At 43.3% G+C, this 20,604-nt stretch overlaps 1 protein-coding gene across 3 annotated transcripts in view; it reads left to right on the forward strand.

Annotated features, from left to right (window-relative positions):
• Positions 1-17,712, forward strand: part of LOC124152540 (coiled-coil domain-containing protein 150-like) — a 50,621-nt gene extending 32,909 nt beyond the window's left edge. For 2 of the 3 annotated variants that reach the window (XM_048394362.1, XM_048394363.1), the window contains exons 15-20: positions 1,787-1,855; positions 8,756-8,917; positions 11,174-11,340; positions 11,469-11,577; positions 12,810-12,956; positions 15,569-17,712. In XM_048394362.1, coding sequence (XP_048250319.1) covers positions 1,787-1,855; positions 8,756-8,917; positions 11,174-11,340; positions 11,469-11,577; positions 12,810-12,956; positions 15,569-15,652 — 738 coding nt within the window. In that variant the 3' untranslated portion in view covers positions 15,653-17,712. The remainder of the gene's footprint in view (positions 1-1,786; positions 1,856-8,755; positions 8,918-11,173; positions 11,341-11,468; positions 11,578-12,809; positions 12,957-15,568) is intronic. The other variant, XM_048394364.1, reaches the window with a different exon arrangement.
• Positions 17,713-20,604: the final 2,892 nt, after the last annotated feature.

Raw genomic sequence — 20,604 nt, forward strand, 5'->3', positions numbered from 1 at the left:
ATATACTCGTGATAAAGTGAGTCCCTCTTTTAATGTGATATTGCATGTTATATAATATATTGTTGAGTTTGAATATTGTGGTTAATCAGCAAGTCATTTCCCATTTGTGATTCCTCTTCAGGTTATCTTCCCAGCAACCTTTACTTGTAATAATTATCCATGTAACTATCATCAATTCATGTTTTAAGCCAACTCATTGCTGAGCATGTTTAAATATTGGCTAGTATTGTGCACAGCCACCAATAGCTAAAGTGATGACATAAATCCTGCTGGGGTTTTGTTAAACTGAGGTACCATAAGTCGGCATGATCCCCAGTGAGGTGGCCTAGCTTTGGTTACTGGTGGTCTATAGCCTGTGTTTTGAACAGTTATAAATAATTTTGTTATGCCCAAATATGTTTGACAAATTTGCTTTTCAAAATAAATTTCTGTTCATGATCCAAATGTATATATATGTTAACTTCTCGTCGCTATACGGCTGAAATAATGCTGATGAGATGTTAAATGTTCACTCACTCCCTCACTTGTAATTGCGTAAAATGAGGATTGGGTGGTGAGACTCTGTGACATGGCTGATTGTGGGTCATGAACCCCAATAGCACGGATCATTGCTCATGCTTTCAGTCACTGGTACAAAACTTTATAAAGACAGCCATGATATAGTGGGAATATTGCACCGGTGTTAAACAACAGAGATTGTGGATAGAGCTGGTCCTTAATAGCCATGTTTGTCATAAATGCTACTAAAACAGGAATTGGATGGTTACAATGGCTGGTGTGTAGGACCAATAGGAGGGCTTAACTATGTACATGTCATATCTTACTCATCAGGACCATTAACATGGACGACTATGCTTGTCGTAGGAGGCGACTAACAGGATCGAGTGGTCAGGCTCGCTGACTTGGTTTGATGCATGTCATCGTAACCCAATTGCGTGGATCGATGCTCATGATGTCAATCACATGATTGTCTGGTCCAGACTCGATTATTTACAGACCGCCGCCATATAGCTGGAATATTGCTGAGTGCGGCGTTAAACAACAAACCAATAAAACAAATGCTGACACTACAGTGATTATATGTAATGTCTATAATGACGACAGAATTGAACGTCATTTACTCACTCACTCACTCACTCCTGCTCTGTGTGTTGTGAGACTCTGTGTGCAGTGCTTCTGTGTGAAGTGATTACTGGTAACCATGGTAACAGGGCTAAGTCAACTGGAAATGCTAACTTTAGTGAACTACTTGAACCAGAAAGAATACGGACACAGCATTAATTGATATTTAACAAGCGTGACTACTAATAAGTCACTGAAATATCCCCGGGCTATGGGTTTTCAGACGCTTAAGAAACGGTTGTAGTCTTCTCTTCAATCACATGAACAACTGTAAAATATATCCTTCACTTATAAAAGAAAACTTTCTCTTAAAACCAAGACATCATCTGAATATTTACAATGTCTGTGAGATGCTGACCGCCGCACCCCCATTATAGTGCGAGTAATCGCGATAAACATGGCGTAAAACGTATGATGTCCAAAAACCTATGATCCAACGAATTATGGATGATGCTCTTTTCTTTATAACTTTGTTTATGATCGTGATGGTAATAAGAAAATTGAATTTATTTATTATTATAGCATGTTTCAGAGACAGAGAGAATAAATATCTAGTTCTTGATACTGGTATGTTGTGAAACCCTGATGAACCCTGGTTTATCGACTGGTATGCAGGACCCACAGGACATGACACATGTATGATGTGGTGTCTGTATTGTTGCAGTCGGTGAGACAGGACATAGACCAGTTGGAGCGCATGAGAGACGAGTATATCAAGCGTAACGAGACGCAGGTGAGAATGTCACAGTTTTTGGTCTGTCAGCAGGAACTGCAACAAAAAAATTCTGCAAAATATTAGTCCTTGATTACTGTACCATTGGTTTTAAAAGTAAACTGATTATTACAGCGATGATGAGTTCCTTCCCTTATCAGCTGGTACTGCTGGCTGTGGGTTCAAATTCATGATTTGCCCCAACTGTTGTCCTTGGTCAGTGTTTAAACACAGCCTGTGTCTCTTAGGAAGTAAACAATTTTGTATACTGAAGTACTATTCAAAGAGGTGCTGCACTAAAACCGTGGGTCACCAGGGAAGATAACCCTGTACCTTCTGTTTCAAGCTCCTCGGGGCACGGGTGGCCCACTTGTCTAAGGCGCCACAATTCGCTGTGCAGAGTTGCATCCCTTGGGCATGCCAGAAACCTATGATTGTGGGTTCGAATTAATTAATTCCAATTTAGGATTTGCATTGACATTTGCCCCAGACTACAGAATATTGGCTCCTGGGAGATGGAGATAAACATCTAGCTTAAACTCTCAGCTACTGGTATTGCAGTGATACTGCAGTCCCTTCAGTTGTCAGATGGGTTTCTGGGAAATATGCGGGGCACGGGTGGCCTTGTCATCTAAGGCGCTGTGATTTGCTGTGCGGAGTTGCATCACTTGAGCATGCCAGAAACCTATGATTGTGGGTTCGAATCCCGATTCGCCCCGATTACGTTTCTAGGTTTGTCAGCACCATACCCATGCTCGTGGGTTTCACCGAAGTGGTTAACGTCTGAGACCTGCATCACCTCTGGCTTTCCTCCCACATTAAGCTGACACGCCGCGATATAACTGGAATACTGATAAAAGCGGCATTTAACCCAACTCACTCACTCAAGCTCATCACAGAGACAGCCTATTCGCGGAGCTCTCTATATGTGTTAAACCCAACTCACTCACTCAAGCTCATCACAGAGACAGCCTATTCGCGGAGCTCTCTATATTATCGCTGTTACCTGTCACAGCTCCCCGCTGTGCTAGGGGGCCTACAACCATGCATGGAGTTGAACTCACATCTGACTGATGTTATGTTTACAAACAAATGATGGCTGTCATGATGCTGAATACTCTTCCCCAGCTATATTATTTTGTTTGCATGTCAATTAGAATTTCTATTTCATTTCAACTATCAACGATATACAGGAGAAGATAGGCACTTTTCTGATAATGTGCAATCTCAAACTAATCTGATTAAACATTCAAATGTCAATTCATCTGAGAAATAGTAACTCAGTGGTATTCACCATGAAGGCATTTCCAAAGACACCCACAAAATATTCAAATCACTACTGTTTGGTTTAGAAATAAAATATTGCATTTCTCACAGCTGCTGTTGGGAGTGCATATTTAAGGCACATTACAACATACCATATTTTCTCTAATACTTGTGGGTCTCTAATATGTGACGTCCTCTAATAAGCGCCAGGTATGAAGCAGAGTAGACGCGGGGGGCACGGGGGGCACGGGGGGCACGGGGGGCCCAGTTGTCTAAGGCACCGCGATTCGCTGTGCAGAGTTGTGTCCCTTGGGCACCCCAGAAACCTATGATTGTGGGTTTGAATCCTGGCTCGTGGGTTTCACAGAAGTGGTAAATGTCTGAGACCTGAATCACTTCGGGCTTTCCTCCCACATTAGCCTATAACTGATATATATATACTCTGATATAACTGGAATAATGTTTAAAGCGGCATTAAAACCAACTCACTCACTCAGAGTACAACGCTATAAGTGCCTTGTCTCTTATAAGTGCCAGGTATCTTTGATTCTCTTTCAGATTAAATCCTCCTGGGGGCACGGGTGGCCCAGTCGTCTAAGGCGCCGTGATTCGCTGTGCAGAGTTGCGTCCCTTGGGCATGCCAGAAACCTATGATTGTGGGTTCGAATCCCGGTTCGCCCCGATTATGTTTCTAGGTTTGTCAGCACCATGCCCGTGCTCGTTGGTTTCACCGAAGTGGTAAACGTCTGAGACCTGCATCATTTCGGGCTTTCCTCCCACATTAAGCTGACACGCCGTGATATGACTGGAATACTGTTAAAAGCGGCGTTAAACCCAACTCACTCACTCACTTAAATCCTCCTTGGGGCACTTATTGCATTTTCCTTGCTCAAGAAAATCTACATGACATAGTTGTAACCATTTTCCTTAATAAAAAATGTTACCACACAAAAAACTTCGTTTTTGTATGATATACGACCACCCTTACGGGGCCTCACCCTTCACAGTGCATCACGCCAAGGGAAGCAACTCTCACCCAAATCACTTTCCTATATGTCATACGACTGTCAAGACGTTTTGATTTTTCAAGAAAGTTTCAAGAACCGAATCGTTCACTGAGCAAGGCCAAGCAGGGCCGGCGGTTGCCCCCCTTTCCCATGTGTGGTGCGGAGCTGAAGGCTGCATACGTTTGCTTCGAGGAGCAATACCGTAATGCATGCCAACAGCTTCGCATATCCGTACACTCTGCCTATCTGTCTGCAGTACAGAGGGAGCTAGTGGGGGAGGGGCCGGCTGACGCCTTGGAGTTGGCTGCACAACTGACAGAAGTTCATAGTCATCTCGCGGGGGACGCTATTCGTAGCTGTGCCTCGCAGATGATGTGCGCTGTCATGGGCATGCGCAGGCTGTGGATATCGGTGTCTAAGTACTCGGCATCCACATGCCAGGACCTCCTTGCTTTGCCATATAAGCTGGGTGCTACCCTCTTCCCTGGGGCTCAGCAGGTGGTCCGAGAGGTCGCTCAGTTTTACGCTTCGATCAAGGACTCTAAGGTCTTGTTGGAGGTACCTAGCACCAAGCCGCATAAGCGGACCTCTCCCCTAGACTCTTCCCATGCTGACATGCCAGGTCAGAAGTCTGCTCCTGCTTGGAAGCAACCGCTTCCTTCAGGTAAGGGCGCCGTGAGGAGCAAGAGAGGCAGGGGCCGGGGCAAGGCAGCTGGTCAAGGCCAGCAGCCTTTTGGCGGGGCCGCCATTAAACCCTGAAGAGCCCCGGTTGGACCCACAGTCGCAAGTTCTTGAACTGCCGACAGCCGGGGTCCACTGCCTCAAGTCCGATGTCCCCGTAGGCCGCCGACTGGCTCTATTCCTGAAGGAATGAGAGACAGTTACATCCAATACCTGGACCGCCCCCCTTCTCCGGGATAAAGCTCACTCTGGTGCCTGCTACCCGAGAGAAGGCAGAATTCCTCCGTGCCGAGGTTGACTCACTTCTTATGAAAGCTGCGATCGAACTGGTTCCCGTGGGACAGGAAAGCAAGGCTTCTACTCAACATATTTCCTAGTCACCAAAAAAGACGGAGGGTTCAGACCTATTCTCAATCTGAGAAGGCTGAACAAACTTATAGAGATACCGTCCTTCAGGATGGAGACACTGCACTCAGTGATCTCAGCTGTCGAGACAGGAGAATGGCTAACGTCAATAGACCTAAAAGATGTCTATCACCACGTACCCATACACTGCGAGTTCAAGAAATACCTGAGGTTTTCTTTCGACGGGAGGTGTTATCAGTTCAGGGTTCTACCATTTGGGATCTCCACGGCCCCGAGGGTGTTCACCAAGCTGATGTTGATTCTTGCCAGAGTTGCCAGGTCGAAAGGTCGGTTCTGCCATCCGTACCTCGACGACTGGTTACTAAGAGCTCTATCGCAATCCCTGAGTCAGATAGCTACACAAGAAGTGATAGACATTCTGACCACCCTAGGGTGGATAGTCAATCTCAAGAAGTCAGATCTGAGCCCTACTCAGAATCTTGTCTTCCTAGGGGCGAACTTCAACACAGTGAGCGGACTTGTATCTCTATCACAAGATCACATATTCAAGGTCAGAAGTGTTACTTCCCAGTTCCTTCTGTCCACAAGACATACTGCTCGTACATGGCTCCAGTTACTGGGCAACATGGCGCAACAGTGGATGTGGTTTGGCGGGCGCGCTTGAGAATGAGACCCATTCAACAAGCGCTCCGTCGACTTTGGGTGAACTCGGAAGATCTCGAGACTGTTCTCGAGACTCCGCAGTGGCTCATTACACACCTTCAGTGGTGGACAGACGTATCACTCTCCGACTGGGGAGGCGTTCTGAACGATCACACTGCCTCGGGACTATGGTCCCAGCAGGAGATCAAACTGCATATCAATGTGCTAGAACTGAGAGCGGTCAGGTTGGTGTTCCAACGCTTCCTGGATCTGCTTCGTGGCCAAGTGGTTCCTCTAGAGATGGACAACCAAACGGCGATGACTTACATCCGGAAGCAGGGGGAACGGTGCCTCCTTCTCTTCTCCAAGAGACGTGGCAGTTCCTACTATGGTGCGACTCTCACGATGTCAGGGTGCTACCTGTTTATCTCCCGGGGGTGGACAACGTCCATGCGGACGCCCTGTCTCGCCGGATCCTTGCTCCTCACGTGTGGAGGCTCGACCCGGGGATATTCGGGATTATCTCCCTGTTATACGGGTCGTTCCAGGTGGATCTGTTTGCGTCTGGGGTGAATCACCAGACACCAACGTTCTGCTCCCGAGTCCACGACCCGAGGTCGGTGGCACCGGACGCCTTCCAGCTAGATTGGACGGACAGTTCTGTGGGCATTCCCCCCAGTACCTCTGATTTCAAAGGTACTGTCTCAGCTAACCACTCAGCCTGCGCGACTCCTTGTGCTCCTGGCACCTCTTTGGTCGGCGCAGAGTTAGTTTCCAGTAATACTCAGGTTTCTGGCTCAGCCTCCTGTTCTATTACCTTTACGACCGGACCTCCCATCCCAGAACGGGGCACTCCATCCGAATCCCAGGATTCAGTGGGTGGCTTGGCCACTGTCAGGAATCGCCTCCAGAAGAGCAGTATTCCTGCACGAGTTGCAGACACAATACTGGCTTCGCGGAGGGATTCGACAAACATTCAGTACGAGGATAGATGGGCCTGCAATGCGTGCTGGTGTGTCGAAGATGGCTGGAAGACGGCGTTCCTTGTGGCGTTAACGTCCGGCAGACGGGTAGGCGACATTCATGCAATGTCAGCCGATCCCGAGCTAACTGTCTTCCACCGGGACAGGGTCAGTATTCGGCTGCCGGACTCTTACCGTCCTAAGGTCGCACACGCCTTCCACGTGACGGCTCCTATTGAGCTACCTGCTCTTTCACAGCCTTCCTCGTCAGGGACCACTGCAAGACATGCTCATGTCTTGGATGTCCGCAGGACCCTCAAGGCCTATATCAGCAGAACTAAGGGTATCCGTAAGGATAACCAACTATTTTGCTGTTATGGCGGTAGGAAGGCTGGCATACCTGCGCGCAAATAAACTATCTCAAGGTGGATAGTGTCAACTATTTGTACTGCGTACACGCTTCAATGCAGGGACCCCCCTACCAGGTTGAATGCTCATTCGGTTAGAGCAGTGGCTACATCACAAGTGTATGCCGCAGCTCTGCCCATTGAGGAGATCTGCTCCTCGGCTATTTGGAGCCAGCCTAGCACGTTCATCAAACATTACCAACTTGACAAACACTCAAGCCGGCGTGCACGGTTTGGTCAGTCAGTTCTCCGAACTGGGCAAAGTTCTACATCTCTAGCCGATTGAGCCTTCGAGATTTTAGACCGTCCTCCGGTTAAACTGCTCAGTAATGGTCCGGATTTTATCTTCTGCGGTCGATAAATATCAGTCCTTACTACTCGATAATACTTGTATTTGCACACTCACTCCTTCGATCCTCATGGACCCTCTGGCCTAGCTCAGCGTGGGTTATAGTCTCTCGTGATCTACGCCCCTATATCACTTGTTCCAAAAAGTGTGTGGGGGGGGTTTCGAGTTCTAGAATATGATCAGCCACAAATAATGGCTAGCCCCCGCCTCTCGACGGTGGTGCCTCATGATAAGGTTGGTTCCATTTATTGAACTCTATTTAATTCATTGAAATAATCAAAATACGATGTATTTATTTACGCTTGTTGCTGACGGATGCCACTTCCTAGATTATCTTTAGGAGTCTTTCTTGATGCAATAAGTGCCCAAAGGAGGATTTAATCTGAAAGAGAATTTTACAAACCTGTAGAAGTTATGAATTCTCTGATGAAATCCTCCTTGGGGCAGGGCCACCCTACTCCCCACATTCCGTGAGCATTAGACATATGGAAAGTGATTTGGGTGAGAGTTGCTTCCCCTGGCGTGACGCGCCGTGGAGGGTGAGGCCCCGTAAGGGTGGTTGTATATCATACAACAACGAAGTTTTTTGTGTGGTAACATTTTTTATTAAGGAAAATGGTTACAACTATGTCATGTAGATTTTCTTAAGCAAGGAAAATGCAATAAGTGCCCCAGGAGGATTTCATCAGAGAATTCATAACCTCTACAGGTTTGTAAAAATATATTCTGTATCAAGACCATAAAATTCTCTTGTATGTCAAGTTTTAAGTAACTGTAGCTTATATTATTGTATACAACACTAGTTCAAATATTAAGTGCCAGGTCTCTAATTACCACCAAGCCTCCATTACCTGCTGGATTTGGACGCTTGTTGAAAGAATAGGAGCAGATGTTCATTAGAGGAAATGCGGTACCAAGGATTTATTGATTTAGAAACATGTTAATCCAGATGAGTTTTCAAAATTAAGCTTGGAAGTCAAGGGATCCTTATAAGAATAATGTAACAACTTCAAGATTTAGGGGTCCCTCGATTAAGTTTTGATTGTACGTTTGTTTTGATCCCTTAATTTCTGACACTGCAGATGTTTCCACAATACCATCAAGATTAACAAGGTTTTGGTGCCTATAGGTTTGCAGACTCTGTATCACTTGCTGGCCTATAGACACAGCTGTTATTGCTGAGTAAGGTGTTCACTCAATCAGCATGCTGCTGTGACATTGCTGTTGGTATCTTGTTCCAGGGGGAGACAATCCATCTGTTCATGAGTCAGATAGCCTCCCTCCAGGAGGAGATCGGGCAGCTTGCCATTGCACAGGCCAACACCAGCCAGCTGCTGCAGCAGAAGGAAGCTGCACTGGAGAAGGAGAAGCACATCCGAGACGACATCAAGAAGAAGTACCATGTGAGTGGGATGTGGTAGTGTCATGTGAGAAGGGGGAGTCTTAGTAGTACCATGTGAGAGAGGGGAGGTGGTAGTGTCGCGTGAGAAGAGAGAGTCTTTGTAGTGCCATGAGAGAGAGAGGGTGTGATAGTGTCATGTGAGAAGGGAGAGTCTTAGTAGTACCATGTGAGAGAGGGGAGGTGGTAGTGTCATGTGAGAAGGGGGAGTCTTAGTAGTACCATGTGAGAGAGGGGAGGTGGTAGTGTCGCGTGAGAAGAGAGAGTCTTTGTAGTGCCATGAGAGAGAGGGGGTGTGGTAGTGTCATGTGAGAAGGGAGAGTCTTAGTAGTACCATGTGAGAGAGGGGGTGTGGTAGTGTCATGTGAGAAGAGAGAGTCTTAGTAGTACCATGTGAGAGAGGGGATGTGGTAGTGTCATGTGAGAAGGGGGAGTCTTAGTAGTACCATGTGAGAGAGGGGGTGTGGTAGTGTCATGTGAGAAGGGAGAGTCTTAGTAGTACCATGTGAGTGGGATGTGGTAGTGTCATGTGAGAATGGGGAGTCTTAGTAGTACCATGTGAGAGAGGGGGTGTTGTAGTGTCATGTGAGAAGGGAGAGTCTTAGTAGTACCATGTGAGTGGGATGTGGTAGTGTCATGTGAAAAGGGGGAGTCTTAGTAGTTCCATGTGAGAGAGGGGGTGTGGTAGTGTCATGTGAAAAGGGGGAGTCTTAGTAGTACCATGTGAGAGAGGGGATGTGGTAGTGTCATGTGAGAAGGGGAAGTCTTGGTAGTACCATGTGAGAGAGGGGGTGTGGTAGTGTCATGTGAGAATGGGGAGTCTTAGTAGTACCATGTGAGAGAGGGGATGTGGTAGTGTCATGTGAGAAGGGGAAGTCTTGGTAGTACCATGTGAGAGAGGGGGTGTGGTAGTGTCATGTGAGAAGGGGGAGTCTTAGTAGTACCATGTGAGAGAGGGGAGGTGGTAGTGTCATGTGAGAAGGGGAAGTCTTGGTAGTACCATGTGAGAGAGGGGGTGTGGTAGTGTCATGTGAGAAGGGGGAGTCTTAGTAGTACCATGTGAGAGAGGGGATGTGGTAGTGTCATGTGAGAAGGGGAAGTCTTGGTAGTACCATGTGAGAGAGGGGGTGTGGTAGTGTCATGTGAGAAGGGGGAGTCTTAGTAGTACCATGTGAGAGAGGGGAGGTGGTAGTGTCATGTGAGAAGGGAGAGTCTTAGTAGTACCATGTGAGAGAGGGGGTGTGGTAGTGTTATGTGAGAAGGGAGAGTCTTAGTAGTACCATGTGAGAGAGGGGGTGTGGTAGTGTCATGTGTGAAGGGAGAGTCTTAGTAGTACCATGTGAGAGAGGGGGTGTGGTAGTGTCATGTGTGAAGGGAGAGTCTTAGTAGTACCATGTGAGAGATGGGATGTGGTAGTGTCATGTGAGAAGCGAGAGTCTTAGTAGTACCATGTGAGAGAGGGGGTGTGGTAGTGTCATGTGTGAAGGGAGAGTCTTAGTAGTACAGGATTTGTACAGGATTGAAAAGGCCTTGAATGTTTAGGTCCCTCTTGAAAAGCCTTGACTTTTAGTGTCAACCTTAAAAAGTCTACATGTACCTGTTCATTGAAGTTTAATTGTGATTTATCCCAGTGATAGATTTGTGGGCCAAAGACCATGAAGAATTCATGACAGACTTAATTTAATTTTGTTCTTTACATATCACTAGATTTCAAGTATTCAACATATAGTATGAAAGTCAAGTGGTCCCCATATTTGCTCTTTTGCTGGAGGTAAAGATTTGTGAGGTCCCTTGATTCCAATGCTACAGGATCAAACCTCAAGGAGCCCAGGAACACATCTTTCTGACAGTGCCCTTTTTGGGTTATTGAACAGGAAGCTCATACTGACAATTCTTAGAAATAAGGGGGGCGGTCGGGTAGTCTAGTGGTTAAAGCGTTGCTCGTTACGCCGAAGGCCGGGTTCGATTTCCAACATGGGTACAACGTGTGGAGCCCAATACAATACACCATGATATTGCAGAAAAATTGCTAAAAGTGGCGTAAAACCATACCACTCACTCACTCTTATAAATAAGAAGCAACACAACCATTTCCATAATCATATGATCCAGGATTTAAAAAAAGCACACTATATCCAAAACATGAGCTAGTTGACCATAGGGTGTGTGAAGAAAGTGGGTTTATTCTGTTCACTGTTTCCACCTGGGATTCTTGTCACATCTCTCGGGATGCCACTAAGACTTTGATCTGGCCCTGCAGGAGACGCGCAAGCGAGAGGAGTCAGTGTCGCGGAGGAAGAAGGATGCAGAGGGGAAGCTGAAGGATGCTCACTCAGAGAGTCTGGAGATCTCACAGCATCTGCAGGAGGCACACGAGTGGTTCAAGACCAAGTTTGACAAGCTACAGATCGAGCTGGACATGTCCAAGTGAGTGGCTGGTGTCCTGCATGGAGTAACACTGAGTTAAACCCATTTCACCCCACCTCACGCGTAAATACATTTCCTGGAGCTGTACACTGTAGCCGTCTCCTGGAGCTGTCTGCATCTTGTTCCAGGAAAACCCAGGCCAAGCTGGAGGAGGCTAACGCAGCCCAGAGGGAACAGCTGGAGTCGGAGAGATACCACGCCCAGGAGGCGGCCGACAAGGCCAAGGACATGATCAAGGTGAGGAACAAGCACTATGATACTATCCCATACAAACCAGCACTAGTCTGCTAGCAACTTTTCTCAAAAGGGAGACAAGGCTTGAGCCAGCTGGCAGTCAAAGCAAATTTGGTCGCTCAAGAATCACTTATTGTCTAAACATTTTTAGGTAAATTTCACTGTGTCCAGATTTGATTGTATCTGAATGTTCCTTGACTGGACTTCGAAATACTTTCTTTTACAACGCATGTCTACCTCAAACAATTACTTTTCATTTGTTTTGATTTTTAAATTTATTCTTTCTCATACGATATATTTCTCTTTCTTCTTTCTATCCTATGTGGAAACGTGTCTGGACATGGGTTTCCAGCTTCTAAAATTAATAGCTCTCATCACCATGGTCACCTCCCAATATCTGGGTCATGCACACTTGCATGCTGGTTGACCTACCTGCACTATCACATGGTTTCCCCAGCCAACTCATTCTCTTTCCAATCGCCACAGAGTGGTGACATGTTTGTCAACACTTGGGAATCCACACACGTTTCCACTTAGGATCGAAAAAGAAAGAGAAATGCATAGTGTGAGATAGGATAAATATATAAATATGTAATTTATTGTAAAATTTACAATTTTTATCACATTTCCATTATTGTGAGTTGACCAAATTTTAAAAGTTGTGGTATATAGGTTTGTGTGTCACCTGGCAGACTGCGTGTCATGCCCCACAGAATGGATCAGTGGTCATACCATCAACCACTAGTTTCCCTGGCCCAGATATTCTTGTCAGACCACTGTGTAACAGCTGTAACAGACCACCTCTAGATCTGTGGTCTAGTGGTAGAGCCTCCACCCAGAGAGCGGAAGGTCTTGGGTTCGATCCTGACCACGTAATACCAAAAGATGTTACAAGATGGTACTTGACTTTACCCTGCCTGGGGCTTGGCATTAAGTGTATAAAACAAGGACTGGTCAGCTCAGAGTCAGTATACTGTGTGTGAGTGGGGTATTCATGTTAAACTGCAGCATGGTATCTCAGTGGGCTAGTACGATAAATCAGCATCAGTCCAAACTAGTACAAGCAGACAAACACGTGCATGTCGCTATATAAGCACAATAATCTTGAACGCGCATTAAACCCCATTTCACCTCACCTACAACTGTAACATGGCTGTGCCACAAAACATTCACCCACTCACTCCTACAAGGGTAATAAAACAGCAAGACCTCTACTCCACAATTTCTACTTTCAGGCAAGTCGGGAGACAATCAGTCGCCTGGCAGACTACGCTGACCAAGCCGAGACGGACACCAAGCAGCAGATGGCCAAACTGAAGGCTGAAGCCCGGACAGAGAGGGATGTCAATAAGTATGTGGAACTCAGGCACCAGAAGTATAAAGTGAGCGTCCATCTTGGTTTAAGCATGCCATGCATTCAGACGTTGCTGTCGCCCTGGTTTGCCGAGGGCTGAGGTTCTGTTAACATCATTGACAGTCTGGTTTGATTCCTGTTCTGCTGAATGAATGGAAACCAACCTCTGTTTCCCAGCTTTGATTAATTTCAATGATTGACTTTTGAGAACTTTGGCATGGTTTTGGTTGATGCTTGACTGATAACACTATTCTGCTCAATTGATTTCAATCAGTAAACATTTTATTAGTTGTTTTTTTGTCTTATTCAAGTTGTTTCTCATTATACCCCAACCATGTAGCATGTTTATCTGTCTGTTTGTTTTCAGAAACATCACTCAGAATCTATTCATTATCTTTCATGACTGTTTGCCCACTTCGATGAAGTGATGGTGCCTTTTGATTGTATGAGATTTTTCGTTTGCTAATTTGGCATCTTGGACTCAAGTTGTTTAAGATTCATTTCTGGATAAGAATTGATAAAAAAACATTCATTATTTTTTTCTGTTATTTGCTCAAATATCAACCTAAGGCTAAAATATATAATAGCCTTGGTCCTCCGGCTCTGCCCGCATCATCATAAAGTCTGCCACACTTTTCATTTTTATTTCCATTTTCAAAATACATTTTCAAAATCCTAATACTTATAAACAATGCGATCCAATATAGTATAGTGCACCTTTACATGTGCACTGCTTTTCTGTGCATCTTGTGTTATGGTCAAGGTGGCAATATGGAGGCCCTTTCCCAATGTTTCTGTTTATTTGGTTACATACTAGATTGAACAACCGCAACACACACACATACACACACACACACCCCAAAAAAAACAAAAAAACAACCCCCCCCCCCCCCCCCCCCCCAAAAAAAACCTACCTAATTAATTTTGTTAACATTTTGATACTGATTTTGTTCATGGTAAACAGTATCTACATTGATGAAAGTTAATTTGTTTTGGGGCAGGGGGACCAGTGGTGAAAGACGCCACTATTTCATTGTGCCCTTAGTCTCGTCTGGATCAGCTAGTCATTGGTTTGAATGCCAGATTTACCATAAATATGATCTGGTTAATGTCTGTAGCCTGCATCACTCTGGGCTTTCTGTAGCATCCTGTATGACTGAAAGAACTGCTTTATATCCTGTCTTACCCAGTGCTAATGCTGCTGCTCCAGTACTAACCATTGTGATGTGTCAGTTGTCTGTTGAATATTTATTGGTTAACTTAATTCCTGTTGATTGCTCATCGTTGTCATTTTGGTCCTCTCCATCTAGCAGAGAGGTTGTTGCTTGTCCACAAATACTGGGGCTGATATCCATGTGCATGAACATGCATGTACAACAGTAGATAGCACACAGTTAGTTTCTTAGTAGAAGCAGCCGCCTCCATGGTGTCCGTCTGAAGCATTAAAGGTTGTGGTTCGATCCCCAGCTGCATCAAACTATCATACTAAAAGACGTTAACAGAGTCACAGTCACACACAGTCAGACAGAGACAAACACACCTTCACACACAGACACAGGCAAACACACACATTTGCAGAGACACACACAGATACACACTGTCTCACAGACAAACACCAATGTACACACATGTGCATGCATGTTGCTCTATACTCTTGAAAACGAAATAAACCACACACACACACACACACACACACACACACACACACACACACATGTGCGTGCGTGCATGGTGCAATATAATCTTGAACTCAACATTAAACCCCATTTCACCTGAACTACATGGTCCACTGGACAAGTAAATGAATCTCTCTCTCTCTCTCTCTCTCTCTCTCTCTCTCTCTCTCTCTCTCTCTCTCTCTCTCTCCAGCACGCACGCACATATTGCTAAATAGGGTTGAATATATATTCTTCGGGTCCTGAGAAATTGTTACTTGTATTGGGCTAGTGCGTGTGGGCATTATCTGCTACAGTCCCAAGACCAATCTCACCTGTCCCTGAGTGTAAATATCTTGAACACAATGTTAATCCACATTCCCTCTCATTCTAAAGATATGACAATGTGGACTGTTATTGAACTTGAACTGCAACAGCCTTGAAAAGGTGATTATGTTGGGTGATAATCTTGCACACGTGTTGTCTCCTCCAAGTCTTCAGGAATTAACATTTGTTTCTGACATCACTCTTCATTATGTAAAGAGTGTTTCATGTAGGAGTGTTACAATATATCGATGTAATGCAATGGTTTGTCCTACAAATAGGAATTGATAAATGCCACTAGTATTGTTGATAGTATGGATAACCATCAATACCTTTTATACAATGCTATAGTTGCAATTAGCTGTAAATATAACATAAATTATGCGTATTTCACACCTTCATGTGTAATGGCTAGCAAGGATTAGATTGGAGTTACTTCCCTTTGGTTAGAGTAGCGACATGGCCGACTTTGAAATTGTCTACAATACTTTTTTTCATTTCTATTATATTGATTACCATAATTATTAAGCATTAAGATGTGGGCTACTATAGTGAAAATAGCCTCAAGCGTCACCCCAAGTATAATGTCGTTTATATTTGTTTAGCCTTCGTAATGAACCATGTTGACCACTGACAGAGATTCCTGTGTCTTGTTCTCCAGAAAGCCAATGATAGCTACTTGGACGAGCTGATGATGCTGTTAGACTCCACATCAGCAGAAGGAGATGTCGGCTGGCTTGCCTGACCTGACCTCAACCTCCAACACAACTGCCTTCACCTTGCATTGATGACCTTCACCTTGCAATGATGACCTTCACTCTGGGCTGCTCAAATGTTTCATAAGGCAGTTTTGGAAACAATGAACAAGGCATGAAGTTCACCTTGCTTATGTGACCTTTACTTTCAATGTTCTCAGTTTAAGAAGGTTTTCTTCATGAGTCATACGTTGTCATGGATATTAGTGCTTCCAGAAGCCTTAAAGAACTGATTGAAGCCCTGCTTCTCATTATAAAGTAATGTCTCCAGATGTAATGATATTAGAACTTAGTACTGTATGATATTGCTTATTAGGTACTTGCTGTATACTGTAAATTACCAGTCTTGTCTCAAGAACAAAGACTCAGAGTAATCTATGGGACTCTGCTTGTTGGGCACACGAGTGGCCCAATCATCTAAGGCGCAGTGATTCGCTGTGCAGAGTTGCGTTCCTTGGGCACGCCAGAAACCTATGATTGTGGGTTTGAATCCTGGTTCGCCCCGATTATGTTTCTAGGTTTGTCAGCACCATACCCATGCTCGTGGGTTTCACCGAAGTGGTAAACATCTGAGACCTGCATCACTTCGGGCTTAAGCTGACACGCCTTGATATAACTGGAATACTGTTAAAAGTGGCGTTAAACCCAACTCACATACTCACTCATTCTGCTTGTTGCATAACACATCCACTGAGCACAGTTGCATCCCTTAGCTGTGTCAGGAGCTGCTGACTGGACCAGACTAGTCCCATTATGATCCTTAGTCTCTGAGCACTCATTGTCCTGGGTTTTACCAAGGCGGTAATATCTGAATGAATCCAACTCATGAAGTTGATAAACCAAAGATTTTCAATCTGCATTTAATCATTTAGTCAGTACCTAATTGTATTTCCAGCTCACAAAGAAAAAAAGGAGCTATTGCGTTAAGGATCTGTTGCCAGTCCATGGGTATATTTACTTGATATGTGTTTGTTGTTAATTGTATATATTGTTAGAGAGACAGGAGAAGAAATCCAACTGTGGACATGAATGGTTGTTACAGGGTTGTAGTGTGGTGAGTGGTCTTACGCCGCTTTTAGCAATATTCCAGCAATATCACAGCGGGGGACACCAGCAATGGGCTTCACACCTAGAAACCATGTCGGGAATCAAACCCGGGTGATGAGCGAACACTTTAATATGTTTAACGACTAGGCTACCCGACTGCCCTACAGGTTGTAGCTGTGAAAAACACTATATAGTGCATGCATGAAGTCAGTGGGAAGTAGGATCATGGGGGGCAAGCATTAATTCAAGAAGGGCATACCAAACCCTATGGCATGGAGTAAGTAATTCAACAGGGTACCCAGTCAGTATTCAATAACAGTCTAATGTTACAGCGGCTGAACTTACAGACTTATGTTTTTATTAGGGTTGTACCAATTCGAGGATATGGTGCGTCTCAAAAGTCATGTGTACAGAATTGAACAAGTATTTTTATAATGCCTGAAAAGCATATGTTTACTTGTTTACTAGACTGATCTAGATTTAAGGTGCCGATACCAGTTATCAGTGTAACAAATGTTATATTTGGGACAACACTTTCTCAGTAATGTACCGATTCTCGTACTCTTTGGGTTGAGTCCTGTCCGGGATTCGCCAGCACACAAAGTCAGCGATCTGAACCACACAGCCACCGAGGCTTCCACAAAAAATGGAAGTCTGACAACTGGCAGTCTAGATCACGTACTTTGTGTACCCCTCTGACAAGTATAAATTGGCACGGCTCCCATGGTCGAAAGGTATGAACACACAATGCCATTTAGAAATTGGTCAAATGTAACATTTCTTAATGGCATTGTTTGTTCATAGTTTTCAGTGGTTTGTGACGAAAAAAGCTCACTTGAAAACAAATAAACACTGCTTGTTTTACAGTAGTTCCTCATAGAAATGTGTTTTTTTAAATACATCCAATTTTTCTCATTTTTAAATTAGGCTAAAAAAAATAATAGACTTGGTTCTCAGGCACTGCCCACATAATCATAAAGTTCATTGCATGTTTCGTTTTTGTTTCCATTTTCAATGAATTTTGTGTATTGTGTTTAAGTACATTGTATTAGGATTTTTGTATTTTTTTTAAAATGGAACTAAAAACAAAACGTGCAGCAGACTTTATAATGATGCGGGTGGTGCCTGAGAAGCAAGACTAACATCTTTTAAGCCTTTAGTGTAATGAGAATGACAGTATTATTTTATTCATCTTAAGGAGGGCATGTTTAATTGTATGACAATGGTTGTAAAATACTATTTCTGAAAGTGTGTACAAAAGTTCTAAAGTTATACATGAGTGAAATTTCTGAATGTGTTTTTGTAAACCTCTGTTGTTGATTGAATTTGCCTTCTCCACATAACAAGTTACAGCTTCAGAAATGAACAATCCCATGCTTGTCATGAGAGACGACAAAGGGGATCGGGTGGTCAGGCTTGCTGACATGAATGTTGCATGTCATTGTATCCCACTTGCATAGATCAATTCTCATATCAGTCACTGGTTCATCTGGTCCAGACTCAATTTACAGACTGCCGTTACATGGCTGAAATATTGCTGAGTGCAGCGTTAAACAAACGAACTGCTTGTTCACATGGAACTTTAAGACTCATTCTCGACCCAAAGTTTTTTTCTCCACTTTTGGAAAAAATGTGTGTATTCACTGGAAAGAGCTGTGTGTGACAGAGGTGTACAAGACTTTGTGTAGGAAATAATGGAAGTATTTGTAGACCACTCCTTGCTGAAGATGAGTGTGTGTTACCATCACAGTTGCCAGAAGACATTCCGTATGATATTACACATTGATGTTCAGATTTGCACTGACAACTATATTCTCCATTTAAAAAAGTATATTTTTATGGATGCAGACTTGACTGATTAATACATAACAACAATTTATAAAGGGTTTTTTACATATATGACCAACTGGAACCAAAAGCCACAATCAATAAATAAATGGAAGTTTATTTGAACTTATTTTGTCCTGCGAGAGGAAAGAAAATCTAGTTTTGAAATTGGATTATTATTATATTCAGACCTCCTGATCTGACTTTTGGGACCAAAATTCCATACACACAAAAAAAGAAGAAGAAAAGTCTGGCTTTCCTTTGGCATTGTGCACCTATTAATGCACAGCAAGCAACACCTGCTCATACATATTGGTGATACAAACGTATTATGTTCATAGATTCTTTTGACGATCCTTACCAATGTATAGATCTGTTTTCTCTCTTGTTTCACATCATTAACTTGGCACAACACAGGGTACATGAGATATGAGAAAACATCAAATAGAACTCAAGTTGATAATTTGATCGAGACGTAATGGTAAAGGATGACATGAGAATGGTCTGCAAAGCATTGTGACGCATGTTCATTGTAGCGACATTGCGCCCAAGGATATCTCTTTTGGAAGCCTGTTTGGGATGATAAATAGATCATTATTACCTTATAAATATGGAGAGTTCTTTCCCTTTCATTGAACTAGCTGCCTGGATTGGTCAAGGCAAGCCTGTGTTTCCATCCAGGTTACGAGGGTATCGCAGTATTAGTTACTTTCTGGTGATATTGCTGGATAACTCAAATGACTATATTCTTTCTGTGATATTTTAACATGATTATACATTAGATGTTCATGTATATGATTGAAGTCATAATACATCATATTTATTTTGCTGATTTGATTGTACATGTATTTATTTTAGCCATCCTTTCATCTGCTGTTCTTTTCTGAATCTCATGTTAATCATAATAATTCAGAATGTATAATGTATATTTGTATTTACTTGTATAAACAATAATTTATCTCAACTTGCTTGTTGTATTCATTAGTTTTCTTGAGAAATTGAACAAAAATATGTTTCAGTTCACAGTTCTTGTATTTTATATTTTAAGTATAATTCATGAACATAATTAAATGCAGTTTTGGTCAACTTATTTTATTGCTCAGCCAACTTTAAACACTACACTATCAGCATGATCAGTCACAGCCTTTTTCTGAGCATGCTTACTGCATGGTTGGTTTGTGACTGTCACGCCCTGTGCACTAATACAATAGCCTCAGCACTCTCCCAACTCAAGCCCTTTTGTCTTCATGGCCAGCTTGGGTACTCCGCCAAGCTGTATGCCGGACACATGAGAAGGGCTATGGTCACTCCACATATTCCTTTCAAGGATAAAGATATATTCTAGTATATATTGCGATTCTCTCACCTGTTATTCACAAGGATTGCTTTGGGGAACTTTAGATCAAATTCCAAGGTTAGTATTTTATTATTGGATTGAGATTTTATTCATTAAATTGTATTTGCAATATTGTAGATATTGTTTGTATTTGGATATGTATGTTTAGACACGAGTACACGGAATGTGGAATCGTGATTATTGAGTTAAACAATCAAATAAGTATCCTAAATTCATGAAAACATGTATAAGCATTAAACTTAGAAGTAATATTAGTAGTTTTAGCAATAATAGTAGAGCTTATTTGTGATATAGGAGGTAAGGCTAAGCAAGCATGCATGTGATGAATGAGTGAAGGTATTTTCTATTATTGCTCCATCATGTTCATTGCTCAGCTACCTGTGTACTTCTATGTATGATAGAAGGTGTTAGTTCTATATTTGTTCTTATTGGCTTGTCTGCTGTATACATATGTATTGTTATTTCCTCTGCAGACAAGTTTTGCACTACTGTGTGGAAACCTGGCACGGCATCGTCCCCAGGTGTGAGATCAACCCAGGACCACACACCTGGTAGGTTTATAAGTCTTTTACATGTCCTTTATGTATCGTTCATATGTAATTTATTGACTGTGTAAATTGTCTATCTGGTGTATGCATTTGATTATATATATCAAGACAAAAATACTTTTGAAATGTACTAGGTAATAAATACATTCTAGCTAATGCATTC

Source organism: Haliotis rufescens, unplaced genomic scaffold, assembly GCF_023055435.1.
Source record: "Haliotis rufescens isolate VD_foot unplaced genomic scaffold, xgHalRufe1.0.p SCAF_13, whole genome shotgun sequence".
Classification (NCBI taxonomy): Eukaryota; Metazoa; Mollusca; class Gastropoda; order Lepetellida; family Haliotidae; genus Haliotis; species Haliotis rufescens.